The 12,474-nt window shown below is 42.0% G+C and overlaps 2 protein-coding genes across 7 annotated transcripts in view; both read right to left on the bottom strand.

The window, feature by feature from the left end:
* Positions 1-9,765, bottom strand: part of Vg (transcription factor vestigial) — a 45,734-nt gene extending 35,969 nt beyond the window's left edge. The window contains exon 1 of one of the 6 annotated variants that reach the window (XR_013260293.1): positions 7,574-9,765. Coding sequence is in view for 5 of the 6 variants with exons in the window: in XM_077426738.1 (XP_077282864.1) it covers positions 7,574-7,774 (201 nt within the window). In the remaining variant the exon portion in view is untranslated. The remainder of the gene's footprint in view (positions 1-7,573) is intronic. The other 5 variants (XM_077426738.1, XM_077426768.1, XM_077426756.1 and 2 more) reach the window with 5 other exon arrangements.
* An 833-nt stretch (positions 9,766-10,598) lies between these two features.
* Positions 10,599-12,179, bottom strand: LOC143893153 (uncharacterized). The gene is made up of 2 exons (XM_077398185.1): positions 11,997-12,179; positions 10,599-11,682 (listed from the first exon to the last, which is right to left on the bottom strand). The coding sequence occupies exons 1-2, from the start codon at positions 12,093-12,095 to the stop codon at positions 11,077-11,079; spliced, it is 705 nt and encodes a 234-aa protein (XP_077254311.1). The 5' UTR covers positions 12,096-12,179; the 3' UTR covers positions 10,599-11,076.
* Positions 12,180-12,474: the final 295 nt, after the last annotated feature.

Here is a 12,474-nt window from a genome sequence, read left to right as displayed (position 1 = left end):
ACATCGTAAAACTAGAGTAATTCATTCAACACTTTCGGCGCGCACATCCAACTACAGATATCGCCGCAGTTTATTCAGCGAAAATAGATATACTAAGCGGAAAATAATATCTTTACAAAATTAAAAATTATTTTTTCTTCATACACAAGAGGGAATTAAAGATCGCCAGTAATTGATAAACTTGAAAGCTTGTTATCTCTGATAGATAAAAATATTTCTTCTTATGCATCACTATATATGTTTCGTCCGTTAAGGACCTATACGAGAAACTCGTTTATTCCTGCGACGTCAATAAGAAAGGGAATTCGCAGGAAAGCGAAATCCTCTGGAAATAGATAAGCGATAAAATAATATTTATTACGTAACGTGTGCGCACACGGGGTCAGACTCGTTCGCTGCGAGACTGGCAGAAACACCATTTTCCCGTTTAAGTGGCGATAAAAAAGTCAGCGACTCGGACTTCCAGATCCTGAATTTATCGAGACCTCGCAACACCCCTACTTACGGCTCTCTTTCTATCCGTACCGCACCGTTTGATCCTACCGCGGTCGAGGATGCCGTTGCTGTACCGGTCTGAAGTATCATCGTCGTCATGGCGAACGTCTCTCGATATTACCGTCGTGCGTCTTTTATTTCTAATTTTTCTTTCCTTTTACCTTTCATACATTGGCGCGCCACGAAGGAAAACCTCGTGCACGGACTATCGTTCTACCAACTTGAGCTATACTAAGATTCATTTAAAGAAGAGTGCGTATAAAAAACGTATAGATATATCGAAATGTCCATCGTCGCCACAGATTTATTAGTCGTTTAATGAACTTAGGATCTGTATACCTTAGAATATACCCAAGATGGACATAAGATTTCTGGGAATTAAAGATATCTAAAGTCACAGATGTTGAAACGCATCGTGTACTCTTATAATTCAAACAGTCCAAAACGTGATTAACATAAAATCGAAGTCATCGATCAAACGAAACATCACGCGTTTCACATTCAGAATCCTAAATATACAAGATGCAGAAGAACTTTGAAATCTACAGTCGTGTTTAAATTAGCGTCGTATAAGTGCTTATAGGATCCACCCTACTTCATTAGCCAACAATCTAAACATCTAAAGACTCGGTAATAATTCATAATCCTTTGACATCTCCAAATCGACCAATGACCAATGATGGCATTGATTTTTGTGACTGATGCAGTGAGAAGAATCGCGAGGATAGAGAGGAGACAGGAGGGAAGGTTTCATCGACGATGTCGATGTTCCCTGCTCGGCCGAGCACGCGACGAAGACGGCGATCGTAGCTCATAGCCGGTGCAGTAACAGCTCCTCTTCGACTTCGACAGGGTCAGCCAAGCCGGCCGGCTGGCCTGGCTGGCCTCGCGCTGGCTTTTACGACGCGCGCTTCCATCGACACGCGGATTGATCGTAATTAATTCGTTTTTCCTTGTCCAACCACGCTGCAAGCACCGTGCACCGTAGCGTAGATATCGAAACGCCGCGTCAGCACTCGGCACCGGGTACTCGCGTGACCGCGCCGGCAAATGTCGGAAGCGATTCATACGAGGAGAACGAGGCGGCAGGGGGAGAAACTCCCTACGGTCGGCCGCGTCGGAAAAATGTTGTTCATCGCATGGTCAAGGGGTTAAGTAAAGACGTAAGGTCTTGCGTGCCTCTCTGGGAACTCCCGATATACCGTGAGCCACGCGGGGAGCGTTTAAATGTACCGCTCGTCCCGCTTCTTCTTTCTTTTACGGGCCGCGCGATCGTTCCACGCCGCTTTATGAGCGAATTTTCTGCGTGGTTCGCACAGTGGCGTAGAGCCCCAAATCTCAGGATCAAATACTTGTGAAAAGAACCAATGGTAAGGATAGTAGGGATGGCGATCGAAACTTGAACTAGTTTTCCTCGGAATAAAAGGGCTAAAAATACATGGGAAGGAGACACGAGGAATATTAACGGGCTATTATAAAATTGTAATATTATAAAATTGTCCATGTTACATCAATATAACATAGACTTGCAATAATACGTACATTGTCCTAGACCTATCCAATATCTCGAGATCTCAATGCAATTCGATTTTTACATTCATCAATAATTCGATATGCATCCTACAAAATCGGTTCATAAAAAATATAAATTCCTACCGGAATCTTCGAGCGATGCTAATGCATCATATTGTATAATCACTCCACCACTTTCTTTCCTCATTAATACGCGCGATCTTTATTCATGGCTGATTTGAAATACACGATTGTAAATCCACTTCTTCGATTCATTACGATTTCATGGAATTTCATGGAGCCAACACCGGCTTCCCGTTTCGCGATCAACAGGTCGAGTTCCACTCGGCTGCCGGGCTTGTTGTTCCGCGATTTTAGAAATCGACGTCGCATTCTCGCAACGATTTTCCGTGACAGGTTGTATAAGCGTTTGCGACAGTGATCTCATAGGTGGAATGCAAAGACGGCGGGCGAAAGGTCTCGCGCGCTTAAGAGCGCAGGGGGATGGCGCTGGCCGAGAAACTAGTCCCCGGTGGAAATTTATTCCGGCGAAGCGAGAACAACAAATTACCGGCCGGTAGTAGTCGATCTCTCCTAATACGATGCGACGGGAATGCCAGAGCTTGAAACGCGGCACGGTATCAACATTACGGAAGATTGACGACATACTGACAGTCCGCTGGAAAGTAGATCGATTGTTCCGATGGTGACCTCGTAATTAACTGATTTATGGAAGAAAAAGCGTCAAGTGAATCACATCAGCCGGAATGCAACGCATAAAAATGTGACATTTAGCCTGAGAAGATTTTAAGAAAAATCCTAGAGAGACTCGAAATGTGGAGATTGCTGAGGTATAAAAACTAAGCGTTCAATCCGCGTATACGAAAGAGATTGGTGAAATTGATCTTATTTAATTATACATTGCACTTCTAATCGCTTTTATCGCTTATTCTAATCGTTTCTTCACACAAATAAAAAATGAGTAAAAATAGATGCTTCTTATCATTATTGTTACAATATTTCCTCTCTTGAATTTGATTCAGTACAATGAGTCAAATTGATGAACGCGCTGATTGCAGATCGCAAAGTAGTTGTGTCCTTCGTTCGTTAATCGCGAGGAGAGGCACAGTGCCAGCGCGGAGAAGAACACGCAAGAAAAAGAGGGGGGGAGAGAGAGGGAGGAAAGAGAAATATAATAAAAGAAGTCATGGCAGAGGAGCCTGCTTTAGCCAGGACAGATCCCGCCGGGACGATAACACGAGAACACATCGCCACCTCGGCGCGACGATCGTAAAACTTGGTCAGGTAAAGGTGCGGTCCGTTTGAGACCTGCTGCTAGGAGGACGGACAGGAGCTGGTTATAGGCTAGGTATTATAGTCCTGGACTGCTGTCGGTCTATCTCGCGAGGGATGCGCGTCCCGTACGCGTATCCTTCGGGGTGGTCCTGGCGACGACATCGGTTCATTAATCGGTCAAGATACCCGAGAAAAATGCGCTTTTACGACTACTCTCCCTTCCTCACTCTATCTCGCCTTCGCTCTCCCTTTCTCTCTCTCTCTCTCTCTCTCTCTCTCTCTCTCTCTCTCTCTCTCTCTCTCTCTCTCTCTCTCTCTCTCTCTCTCTCTCTCTCTCTCTCTCTCTCTCTCTCTCTCTCTCTCTCTCTCTCTCTCTCTCTCTCTCTCGATCGCTGCCGGCTACGAGGTCTCTCTGCCAGTTTCGTGAGGGAGGCGCCCGGATGGGCTTATTAACGTTGCCGAGGAAGTCTCGAGAAAGGGAACTGGGTAATTATACGTAGGATTCGATTAACGCGACACTTCACAACGTTGTTTCGGGGTTTCGCTCCGGCCGACGGCCGGAAGTCTACGAATGCGACTATACGAATTACACGAGTTCGAGGTACTGTGTATCTAAATGCCCTAGATTCTAAACGCTTTGAATTCTAATCGCACGTAATCTATGCCTTGAATTCTGGATAGCTTGAATCTTCGTCTTCTTGGCCCCCCCCCCCCGAGTTCCTCGGATACCAAATTCCTCCGACTCTGAAGCCTTCGAGACCAGATCTTTGAATCCGAAATTTTTTATATTGCGAATTTTGCAAAATAGCGCCGATGGGAATGTTACCTAAGAGTTTTTAAATAAACGTGCTATGCTGCGTTGGATTATCGCATTTGTTAGCCCTATTTTCGTTAATCGACTCCGATCGAGTGCAAATTGCGTGACATAACTTGCAGCGATGGTGCAAGACTGCGCGTACGACGGTATAGTCACCGCATATGTGCGTACGCTGCGCGCAGAAGAAACATCGGTCGGGTAACGAGAGTGCTAATGAAGGATAGCCAAGTTCTTACGAGCCTCTCCTGAGACCAGCACCTGTCCCTCCCTTGGCACACGTGTTTTTCCGATGAATCGTACGCGCTCCAGTCCCTGGACTTCTTTCTGTCGCCTAATTTTTTACAAACCTCATATTATACGAAATGACATCAGTCGACATCAATCAGCGGATTCCATAGTTATGTCTAATAAGAGATTTCGTTTTATTTCAGAGAATAAAACTGTCTGCCAAAAAAAAAGAGACCAAATACTTACTAATCAGGAAACCTTTTTCACTCTCGATTAACGATAAATCTAAAGCTACTATGCTATCACGTTATTTAAGTCCCGGAAATTTTTCTCAGTCCGGGTTTTAATGCCTGCGGTTCGAAAGGAATCGTGCAGTTTTTGCGATGCCTCGTGTATCATTCTTCGCGAACGCGGGGTCCATGCCACGAGACGCTCGTTCTCTTACTCGGCCAGGCGAGCGGGAACGATAAAGCACGGCAGTTTCGGAGCGTCTCGTGAGAAAACGACGCGCATTTTTAACGCGCGTCACGTCGGTACGCGCTTTCGTACGCGCGTGCACGCGCACGCATATACACGCGTGCGGGACGCTGCGGCCGACACACTGCGAAAAACACTAGCGCGGCTATTAATTCAGAGACCAGGGGACAGAGAGCGGAGGCCGGCAAAGGAACAAAATGAGCAAGGCTCCTCCCGGTTCCTCGGGGCTCTAAATAAAAGGAAGAAGAGAGAGAGAGAGAGAGAGAGTTAAATAAAGTAAATTCATGTTGCCGCGGTCGCGTGAACTACCCGGGCTCCGAGGATATGAGCCAGGGAATCCGCGGGATCCTTTCGCTTCCCTCGGGGGAACCCCCTCGCGGAGAACCTGTCCGGCTGTCGGGATCGGCTTTCCTTCCTTTGCTCCTCTTTGCTCGTATCGCGCGCGCGCTTAACGCTTTTGCCGGACGTTATCTCGCGATCGCTACCACGGAGAACGGAAGAGAAAGACAAAAGAAAAGAGAACGTTGGAACGTTCACATTTCTACAATGTCTCCGGAAGATTGATAGATAAATGGACCAACGATACTTTACAACTATACGTCTTGCAGAAAGAGAGAGAGAGAGAGAGAGAGAGAGAGAGAGAGAGCCGGATTTGTAATCGCATAAATAATTCTTGTTAATTAAAAATTAACTTTTAAATAACCGGTTGAAATTTATGTGCGTTTATGTGAATATATGTATAGCTAGAATGCCAGAAGAAAACTTTTAATTAAAGAACGTTTTAAACTTGTAATATCAAAAAATTGCATCAATTTAAAATTATTTCTAAATAGAATTTATTCTTACACTTATTCCGTGATACACAAAAATTTTCGACTTTGCGAGATCCTGGGAAACTTTTACTTTCTAGAAGACATTTCTTTCTTTTCTTTCCTCTTCTCGTATTCCAGTCGATAAATTTTAGTGGCCCTCATTTGCATATTGAGATTAAACGAGATACCAGAATGTAACTACCCAATTTATATATTATTCTTAAATTTACTTTTCAATCATATTTTTTTAAGTAATCGGTGTATAAATGACACAATAAAGTTGTAAAAATTTTGAATATTTATAATCGCGATAGTCCTAAATCTTCAAACCTCTCTTTCCTTCTCTACCCTTTTAACTCTTTTAACCCTTATGATTCAAGTTTCATGAATCGCAATAATTTGAAACCTGTAAAATGAATTTTCCCAAAAATGTATTCTTCTTATTCTTTAACAATACTTGAAAAATATATTGGCTCTCGGATAATATCTCAAAGATATTACCGTTTCAGAATTCTCTCACAGTATTCTCGTTCTCAGAACGTCTTCGTTTTCCGAGAATGTGCTCTCAAGAATATTCTCGGTGCGCGCACCACTAGTTACAAGCGGTTTAATATTACCTAGGCGAGGTTGGTGCTGGAAAAAAGGAACATTACTTTCCCACCGGCGCGCGGCCCGGGAAAGATAGCAAAACGGCGCTCGACACCCCACGGTGCACGGATGGGTGCTCGCCGAGGGCAGGAACACGCCTGACCTCCCAGCAGACAAATTAAAATGATGCACAGACGATTCCACGCGTTACTCGCAAAAACTTCTTCCTTCTTGCTCGTCTCGAAACTATTTCAGGATACGCGAGGCTGAGCAAAATATTGTTTCGTCGGCGGTGTTTTTCGAGTTCTAGGAAAGGCTACTAGGCGACATCCGTGAAGGACCGACAAATCGAGAATCGAGTGATTCGAAGGGACTACTTGTTATTCGACAACTCGGAGGATTCGCTATACGAAGATCCGAGAATCTAAAGTCGGCAAGCTTAAACACGCAAGCAAACTCAAGGACTAAGGAGCAGAGATCCAAAAATTTAATTTAACCATCTAAATTAAAAAAAAATTTTTAAGTCAAGTTTAAACTTTTATATAAACTAAATGTGAAATACCAAGTTGAAATAATGTTTATCTTTTTCATAATGTGTTTTACTTGCTCCAAAGTTTGATTATTATAGTGTTCCTTTGATAGTAAGCTAAATAAATATATTTTGCTCAATAAAGTCATCTTATTCTTGACTTAATTTATATGGCAGTAAAGAGTAGGTATTCATTCGCAGTAAAAGCGAAGAGAGTCGATGTAAAATACAGGCAAAACTTGTTATAAATAGCTGCGTTTTTTTTTATACCAAACGTGCTTAACTTAATGACTAACGTGGGTCTGTTTTTAATTGCTTCGGACGATTTAAGTACCGGGGGCAGGCGGTCAGAGAATGGGGTTATAAAAATGTGTGAATGGACCACCTTCGAAATGTTGGGTGTCGTAACGCATTTTATTAGCATTTTCGCACAATCTGTTACTTTATCTATTATAGCGACAGATTCTATATCGCAGTATCATTAGGTCAATTAATTAATCAGCGAGTGTAGCCGAATATAATCTGCAACTCGTTTTACTTATTTACCTTTTGACGTATTTTCAAGCAATTTTACCATTTTAAGAGATTATATATATTACTGTTATATTATAAACTGACTGTGTGAATTAATTTTATAAATTTGCATATCACTTATGATTATCATTCTTACTCTTGTTGCTATTCATTAGAGATTTTATTGCTCATTAAAGATATCTGTCGAGTTTAAATTTGCTATCTTGCAATCCTAAAAATCAACAGAGTTTCCGATAACAGAATTAACTCCCATCATCTCAAGATCAAAAAAGAAGCTCGACTTACCCTGTCATACTGATGCGTCGCCGTCGCCGCCGGGAAGGGTTGAAAGGGCGCCGGTCTGGCTGGGCTGTGGTGGGCCGCGTGCGGATTAGCGTGGGGGTGGTTGTGCGGGGCCGCATGGGGGTGGCTCGGATGCGGCGGCGGTGGCCGATGGGTCTGGTAGATGTAAGGATAATATTGATACATCACATCGGAGCAGCTCATCACCCCGCCCGGGCCCGGCACCCCAGAGCTGGCCTGCAGACTTGCGTACCCGAACGTCGCACCACCCTTTCGAACCACACCACTCCTGAACTCGTCCTCCAACTCCGCCGTTGGCTCACGCCGCGGTCGGATCAAACGTCCGAGATCATCCAAGGTCACTAAAGTTAGATCATCACTAAGGATAACGGTTCATGCTGCAGCAGACAGCGATAGCGAGATAATTCAATGTATTATTGCCGAACAGCTTTCTTCGGATATCTTTACTCTAGCGTTTCTTCAATAGCTTATAATACGATCTCAATTTAAATATTCTAAAGATCTAAAGATATCACTCAGATATATTAGATTAACGATGTTTATAAAAAAAATTGGATAGTTTGTATTATTGGTACCAACAGTCTTATACTCTTTTAATTTTTACGTCGCTTGCAATCGTTCAAGATTCAGGATTCATCAAATAATACAGCATTAACCCACAAAGATGACGATGCACGTCTCGATATTTATCATCATTTATGATTTCTCATTCATCCCCCCCCAAGTGCAGTTTATATTATATAAATATACTATCATTAAAAAATGTTTAATCTTTCGTTGTTTAGATACTCTCGTTTAGATACAATAATGATCATTTTTATTAAAATGCACCGAAATATATCATAGTAAGCAATAAACAGTTTAGCAAAGAATGAATAGTTTTATTTGTTCTTTCACGAAAATCACTAAATCACAGCGAATCACGAAACTACGTTGATAATTCTTCGAGATAGCTGAGACAATGGAAAATATTGTACAAATCGATCGTTCTTCTTTCTTCCTCGATTAGCGCGTCGATCGAAGGCAAAAAGATTCGAATAGTTATCGTCAGCTAGATTTGTCAAATTGTCGAACATATCTTCGATTCAAGATTCCACGAAAAATGGACAAGACACATGAAGGTATCTAATAGCAATCCTTTTGTGTGACACTTCCTCTTCTTTATTTCCATATATTATCTTACTTTCCAAGATAGTCTTCTTCAATCTTTCTTCTAATAATTAATCTTCGTAACATTTTCTTTTTTCCCAAAATTTTTCTTTCCGATATCTTCCTTCTAAAAACTTTCTAATTTGGATCAATTGTCACTGATTTTAATGTTATGTCGACCACTTGCTATGACGCGCACAATTTGACTCCATCACTCAGTTTAACAAATTCCAATTGTTCACAATTTACAGTTGTGCTCACAATTTACGTATGAAGCTTACCGTCTCGATGAAACATGTATAATTTCTCTCTTTTATTAACACTTCATTGACATTTCACTTAACTAGTAACTACTGTCACCGTTCTCGTCACTTCATCTCATGCGTGTCAGACCCGAGATCAACTGAGGTTCAAAATGACACGCGCTACTTGTGTTACAATATGTTTCATCCAAATTATACTATTTTCTTTTTTTTTTCTAAAAATTAGGTCTATTCTCGATGATGTCCTCTTCAATGGTAAAATCACGAGTGTCCAATCGCGACACGTTCAGATTCAACGCAAACGACACGCGATCTTCTTGAAGAACGAGAGAATGTGACCGGTTGGCGAACGAGAAGCGAGCCTTCACCCTCGCAACGTGAGCGGAGCGTGTCGCCGATAGTGGTGTGTCTCTCATGGGTGAACACAGACTGAAACCCCCCGTACGCGACACCGTGTGTCACCCTCTCTCCATAGAACCTCTCGCTGTCTTTTTCTATAGAGCCGTCCCCGTCGCCGTCGTTTTCGAGCGCGGAACGGCTGACGCCGGGTATTCTCTTTCCCCTTTACCATCACCCCAACACGTTGAGACCGCGACGGTAGGACCCGCCTCCTGGCAGTGCCAACATCGGCCAATCGCCGTGCCCGATTGTCAGGGCCAATCGCACTTGGCCTGCCACTACCACGAGCTCTCCCCGTATTGATCCCACAATGAACCCGACTGCAGCTGTGGTATTAAGAAGTTCGTACTCGGGTTAAACCACCCCCGCCTAAACCTCCTCCGCTCCCTGCCCTGCCCCCTTCCTCGCTCCGGCTTCTTCGTGGTCTTCATCCTCCGCTACGGCCTTCCTTCTACTATCCCGGGCAACCATCCCCCGCAGCGCCCATAATGAGTCTTAATTAACAGTTTCGCGGTGTTTTGGGAAGCTTAATTTGCCGTGGTGAAAAGGGGGGAGAGAGAGAGAGAGAGAGAGAGAGAGAGAGAGAGAGAGAGAGAGAGAGAGAGAGAGAGGAAAAGAAAGAGAAGAAAGAGGGAGAAGAAGATGGCGTCTTCAAGACAGAATTCTTACGAAAATGTTACTATCGTAGAAATTGCATCTTTACGCAGCACCGACCGCTCGACTTCAGTCTGATCTTACATTATGTTTGACACAATTTTCAAGGCGAATAAAACTTTAAACTTTATAGGATTATTGAGGAAAAAGAAAGAAATATATTTCATTTATTTTTAATGCTAAAAAATTTAATCCGAGAACGGTCATTTTTATACCCCAATGTCGAAAAAATAAAATTACGTAACAGTAATTTTAAAAAATATATGTGTTTCTTTCGTTTTTTAAATATTTTTTTGGTTTCTCCTTACTTTTTTCAGAAAATATTGAGTAAATCTAAATACATACTGTCCTAAAATACTAATAAATTATAGAACAATGAAAAATATGCAATATGTAATTAATAACAATGATTTTTAATTGGTGTAAAAAACGCCCGATGACCGTTTCGTTAAAAGTAATGCTAAAAAAGATTGAAGACAGAGTATGGTCGTCGCACAAAAATTAATACGTAAAATTGTTTCGAAAATGCACATAACAGGATGCTGGGTTTCGAATATTGTTTATTACTCATTATCATTATTTAATGATCATACATACACTTGCTAAAACAAATACTTGTAATTAAAGATATTATTAAAAGTATATACATTATATATATATTCAGTCGCTTTGATCATATTTGCAATTCTATTACGTAAATATATGTTTACATTCATACGTAAATATTTCCCAGAAAATGCCGTTACTCCACCTCTACCTCCCCTCCCTCCCCCCACACACATGTACTTATTCACACATACCTCGCTCACCTCTCCAGCTCTCGCGATCTCGGAAGCGATCGACGTTTTCGGTCGAAGCCAACACAGTTTTCGTGTATCTATTATATGAAATAAAGCTCAGAAAATTAACTCAGTTTCGCGCTCTACGTCATCTTAATTATTTCTTCCGATCTCGATAATTCCGACCATAATTCACCCGATAATTCACCAGTGACCAAATCGGTTTACCGCGTATTAATAACTATTCGTTAAACAGTTTCTTTTTCGCAAGTTTTTCCAGTCTTGTATAATTTTTTTTGTTTACAAGTTTTTTAGCTGTTTTTGAGAGCCACGACCTCTTTTCTCGCCTAACAGCCAAGGGGTTAATTTGATCGGCTTCCCGCCTGAAACGGATGCCAGCGGTCGCGCCTACCGTGGGCTCTATTCCACGACCGTTTGCGCGTCGCCGAAGATCCGCGAAATCAGTGAAGAAACTATTCCCCCTTTGTGTTTCAGCATCAAAACGGAGGCGCGGCTCCACGTGTCCGCCCGCTTCCCTTCTCCAGCGATATCTGCCGCCAATTCCGAAGTTCCGGGAGAAACTACGGTACGTGCCCGGCTGGAAGGTGTAGGAGCTGAAGTAATCGTTCTCGTCTATCAGGTGCAAATTGTTCGATAGGGCATTAGGTTGCGATTGAGGCCCGGGAATCTCCTTGCCATCTTCACCTAGATCGACGGTGGGATCGTTGTCGAAAAGAACAAGTCGAAGATTTTCGTTGTCGTCGAAGGGCAATTGCGGAGTATTCTTTAAGTTTGCAACGATCGAGCCCTGAGGATCGGCCTCGCGACGAAACCGACATGGTGTCGTCTAAATAATATTTATAATAAAATGTTTATAAAAATATAATTATAAAACTATATTTATATAAAACTAAATGTGTGTTTTCTATGGTGCTTCTAAACTTGTCATAAAATATTTTTAAATATGCCAAACAATTATCTTTCTATAAATTTTGAACAATGACAGAATTTATATAGAACGCATGTAAATTAGGAAGAATATATAATTATAAATATTGTAAAATGCACATATACAATACGATCAATTAGCAAGAAATTACAACCGAGAAAAGGATGGAGAGCAAATTATTAATTAAATTATATAATTTAAAAAATATTTACGAATATTTTGGTATTGGTGGGCCAGTATTGTCCTCTTTTTCTGGCGGTTGTGTACGCAACGACGCAAGATAAGACCAAAACGAGAGCGAGTAGCTTCATCTTGACTATCAATTAAAGAAGGAAGAGAAGAGATTATAAGCGAGAGCAACGTAAGTCGCTCCCACTAAGCGCAGATGTGACTGTGTCGAAAGGAGGCTGAGCGCTTTAAATAAGGCTTCATATCTTTAAATCTACGTCACTGCCGCGGGATCTCCGTCTTTTTATTTTTACAATTTTTACCTCGCGGAAGCAACAACTGCTGCATTCAATGCCTTCGCGAGGCAAAATGAGGGATTCCCGGTTCTCGGTAGTCGTGATACTTTTATGACCTCTCCGCTTCGATTATCGCTATATTACTTTTCTCATCGTTATCTTATTTACGATAATATGCGTACATAAGCGTGTATTTACATGGTTTTGCATTTATGATATTATTTGC

This window comes from Temnothorax americanus, unplaced genomic scaffold, assembly GCF_048541705.1.
Source record: "Temnothorax americanus isolate GAGA-0224 unplaced genomic scaffold, ASM4854170v1 Scaffold1, whole genome shotgun sequence".
Taxonomy (NCBI): domain Eukaryota; kingdom Metazoa; phylum Arthropoda; class Insecta; order Hymenoptera; family Formicidae; genus Temnothorax; species Temnothorax americanus.
Note: the sequence above shows the minus strand (reverse complement) of the source record. Positions and strands in the feature narration are given on the sequence as shown.

Excerpts from the sequence above, each read along its gene's own strand:
- LOC143893153 (XM_077398185.1), bottom strand. The coding sequence starts at position 12,095 with ATGAAGCTACTCGCTCTCGTTTTGGTCTTATCTTGCGTCGTTGCGTAC. Across the intron at positions 11,683-11,996 it reads CCACCAATACCAAAATATTC|ACGACACCATGTCGGTTTCG; the intron begins GTAAATATTTTT and ends AATATTATTTAG.